We start from the raw sequence: 3,906 nt of genomic DNA on the forward strand, positions 1-3,906 counted from the left end.
CCCAGGTGTGTGCATACCCTGTGTGTGTGTACCCCAGGTGGGTGTGTGTGCATCCTGGGTGTATGTATACTGTGGTGTGTGTGTGTGTGTGTGTGTGTGTGTACCCGAGGTGGGTGTGTGTACCCTGGGTGTATGTATACCGTGTGTGTGTGTACCTGTCCTGAGAGTCAGGCTCGGGCCAGCTGTCCTCATGGGCTGTGACTTCCCTTTCAGGGCGGTGCAGCCACGCCCCCAGCAGGTGTTTGGTGATGACCTGCCAGACAGTCAGGATGGGGAGCAGCCTGGTCCTTCACGGAGGAAGCGCCAGCCCAGCATGTCGGAAACCATGCCGCTGTACACGCTGTGCAAGGAGGACTTAGAGAGCATGGACAAGGAGGTGAGCCCACGCTGCCCTCTGGCCGCGGGGGCGGCTCGGTGGGGCGAGACTGGCCAGTGTGCGGGCAGTGCAGGAGGCAGCTTTCTGACCCCGCCTGGGGACCATGGCGCCCCGCCTGTGGGCTGTGGGCAGCTTCTCAGAGGAGACTGCAGGCTCTCTTACAGTCCGGGTGCTTTGTGTCTGTGGATGTGTGGTTCTGTTTGGAGCAGTGAGCGCTGTCTGTGAGCACAGGAGTCCTGCCTTGCCTCCCTTCGTGGGCATTCTCGTGTTTCACGGGAGAAATGGAGGCCTTCAGCTTAACAAAGAGGGTGTATTACGTGTGGAGGCCTTGCGAAAGCGGTAGTCCCTCAGTCGTGTCTGACTTCTCGTGACCGGTGGACTGTAGCCCACCAGGCTCCTCTGTCCCTGGAATCCTCCAGGCAAGCATACTGGAGTGGGTAGCCATTGCCTTCTCCAGGGGGTCTTCCTGACCCAGGGATCAAACCCAGGTCTCCTGCGTTGAGGCAGATTCTTTACCATCTGTGCTACCAGGGACGCCTGGAAGACCCTGTGGGCCCAACAGCAAAGCCAGCCCTTGAACTGTCGGCGCAGCGTGTGTGTGCTTGAACTCGTGGGTGCGTGTGCCTTGTCCCTTCTCAGCTGCATGTGTAGGTTTGCAACTGGAGATGTCGCTGGTCTGAGCCCTCCGCCGTGGCTGTGGTCCCTGCTCAGAGCTGCTCTATTTGGGGGCGGGGATGTCCTCCTTCACCCCCATCGCCCAAATTTCATCAGAGGGTTTTTAATCCTGGCCGGGCCAGGTTCCAGGGCCTTCCTCCAAGGCGTCCCCACCGTCCACTGTGTGTCCACGACTTCTGGAGGGAAGTGGGCCCCTTAGAGCCGTGGGGTGCACAGGTGTGCAGGGCACACACCCAGGACGGGGCTCCGAGGGCACCGGCCGTCATCCTGGGCGCTGGGCCTCCCTGACTCGGGGCTCCGGCAGAAATGGTGACTTGTTGGGTGTTGGAGTTCTTGGTGGGGGAGGGGATACAGCCCGGGCCGCCCCTTCCCTCCCGGGCAGACCCCACATCGGAGCTGCAGGAGCTGCTGCATGTCCTCCTGGAGCGGGCAGCACTGAGACCCGCCCTGGGGAGGGGCCGCCGGGCGGGTTCCTTGGGATAGTGCTCCGTTTGTGCTGACGCTCGGCCCCTTGTCAGGTGGACGACATCCTGGGCGAGGGCAGCGACGACAGTGACAGTGAGAAGAAACCGCCGGAGGAGGAGGAGCCGGGGCGTGGCCCGCCCGAGGCCCTGGGGGCGCCAAGGGGGCGCCGGCTGGAGAGGAGCGCCGGGGACAACCGGGGGCTCAGGTGAGTGCGGGCCGGGCGCCTCCCATGTGGTGAGCGCGCGCCATCCTGTTGGGTCTTCCCGGCATCGGGGACCCTGATAGGAGGGCTGGGAACCCTGAGGGGGTCCCCAGAGGGCAGAGGCCTCCCTGCTTTCTGAGCAGGAGGCCGGGTCCGGCTTCGCTGTGTGAGCACCGGTGGGTGCCTGCATCTGTGTTTTCCTGGCCATCTGGTCTGACTCCCAGGCCGTCCTGTAGGTGAACTGACCTGAGGAAAAAGTGCGGCCCCTTCAGGCAGGCACAGGCCAGTGCCCCGCAGCAGGCGGAAGTGGCACCACGCCCTCCGCTGCAGAAGCCCGCTTGGCACACTGTGCTTCCCCGTTTTCTAGGAACGCTGTTCCGTGGGTCAAGGAGAGAACTGTGAACTCTGTTCTGGGTGATCGGCTGCACACGATGGTTTGACTCCGTGTTCTCGCACGTGGGGAGTCCCGCCGTCAGGGCGGAGGGTATGAGGGGTGCAGGCGTTGTGGGCCCCGCGTCTACACCGGGCGTGAAGGCTGGGGAAGCCCTGTGCTCCCTCCCTCAAGGGCTCAGAAAGCTGCTTTTGTCATGAAACACACTCAGGCTTTTCAGAAACGGTCGAGCACATGAGGTCTGGATAAGCTTTTCTTGGAGCGTGCCCTCTCACCCTGTGGTCCTGACCCAGATTGCGTGCCCCGGGACCCTGGTGCCATGGTACGCTCCCCACATGTGCATCTCTGAAGACGCTCAGAGCCTCCGTTGTGGCTGGGCCGGGCGGGAGCCCACCCAGGAGGTGGCATTCGCTCGGCTTCGGGGCCCCAACTGCCTTCCACACCACAGAGCAGGTGCTCTGGGTTTGCCATTACTGCTGGATCAGATCAGGTGTTTCCTCATTTTTGTAATAATGGCCCATGTTTCCAAATGAGACATTCTTTTCAGGTCCTTTTGTGTCCTGGTAGCAGCAGGCCGCTGTTCCCTCCTGATGCCCTGTTCCTGGCACACTGCCCTGTCCTCCCACCCCCCCGTCATAACCTCCACTTAATGCCCACGTGCACGGAAATAACCATCTCCTCCACTGTGAGTGCAGCTGGGACAGCGGCGGAATACAGACCTGTCCACACAGACACACGCGTGCACACACGTGCACCTGATGTGGCCTTGATTGCGAACTAGTGACCTTACCAGGTGCAACACTGCCCTTTTATTTTTGCCAAAACACCCAGCGAGATGTAACCAGCAGTTCAAACATACGTGCTTTATGGATTTTGTCTAATCTGGGTTAGGTGTTGATACAAAATAACAATTTTTTATTTAGTATTTACTAAACAGCAGACTTTAGGTGTGGGTCTACATGCTTTTCCACAGCAAAGTGCTCAGACAGCGGACCCTGGGGGAGGAAGTTTGCATGCGTGTTTGTGTCCTGTTCACGTTGTTGCTTTATTCTACATCAAATTTGAGATGACTCTCGGGCCTTAAATTTTCTCCAAATTAAATCTGTTAGTGTTTCCCTAGGGAACTGTGCAGCTGGTTGTGGAAACAAAACACAAATATTGCTTGTTCTGCTGGGAGGAGAGGAAGCTGGTCTCAATTATAGGCCTTTATTAACCATGGCTTGCAGCTGTTTCCAGCCTTTGAGGTAATTTAAGCACTAAAACTCAATTGTGTTGGACGTGAGATTATTCCAAACAGTGTGTAACCGGGACTGAAGGCTTGCCTGTTCCACCAGCGGGCACTGCCTCTGTGGCCTGACTTTCATCCGGGGCAAGCCCGCCTACTGGACCCCACGGTCCCCGAGCCTTCCTCCTGTGGAGCCCCCAGGGCTCAGCAAGTTGGCGCTCGTCTCTGAGCGGAGGCTGCAGTAGGCTGTGGGGTCGCCCCTCCCGGCCGGCTGCTGGCGTCTCCCTGGGGCTCACGTCTTCCTGGCTCTGAGTCCATCGGGGCCGTGGCCCTGAGAGTGGAGGGGCTGGCGCCCCTGCAGCAGTGTCTCCAGATGCAGTTGAGAAGGTTTTATCGACAAGTAGCCCGGAGTACCCTTGTGGGGACCTGTGCTTCTGCCCTGGCGCCCTGCCTGGCCCCATCTGCACCCCTGGGGGCTCACCGCTGATGGCCTCAGCTCCTCATTGAAACACCCTGGGGTGCATGAGGGTCTCTGCACCTCGTGTTTCTTACTTCCGGGAAGGTTGCCCACC

The 3,906-nt window shown here is 59.8% G+C and overlaps 1 protein-coding gene across 1 annotated transcript in view; it reads left to right on the forward strand.

The window, feature by feature from the left end:
* The window catches only part of CTDP1 (CTD (carboxy-terminal domain, RNA polymerase II, polypeptide A) phosphatase, subunit 1), a 25,913-nt gene that overhangs the window by 18,984 nt on the left and 3,023 nt on the right, over nt 1–3,906 (forward strand). The window contains 2 exon segments of the mRNA XM_010855065.1: nt 214–376; nt 1,570–1,721. Of these exon segments, the coding sequence (XP_010853367.1) occupies nt 214–376; nt 1,570–1,721 (315 nt within the window).

This window comes from Bison bison, unplaced genomic scaffold (assembly GCF_000754665.1).
Source record: "Bison bison bison isolate TAMUID 2011002044 unplaced genomic scaffold, Bison_UMD1.0 scf7180017864353, whole genome shotgun sequence".
In the NCBI taxonomy this organism is placed as follows: Eukaryota; Metazoa; Chordata; class Mammalia; order Artiodactyla; family Bovidae; genus Bison; species Bison bison.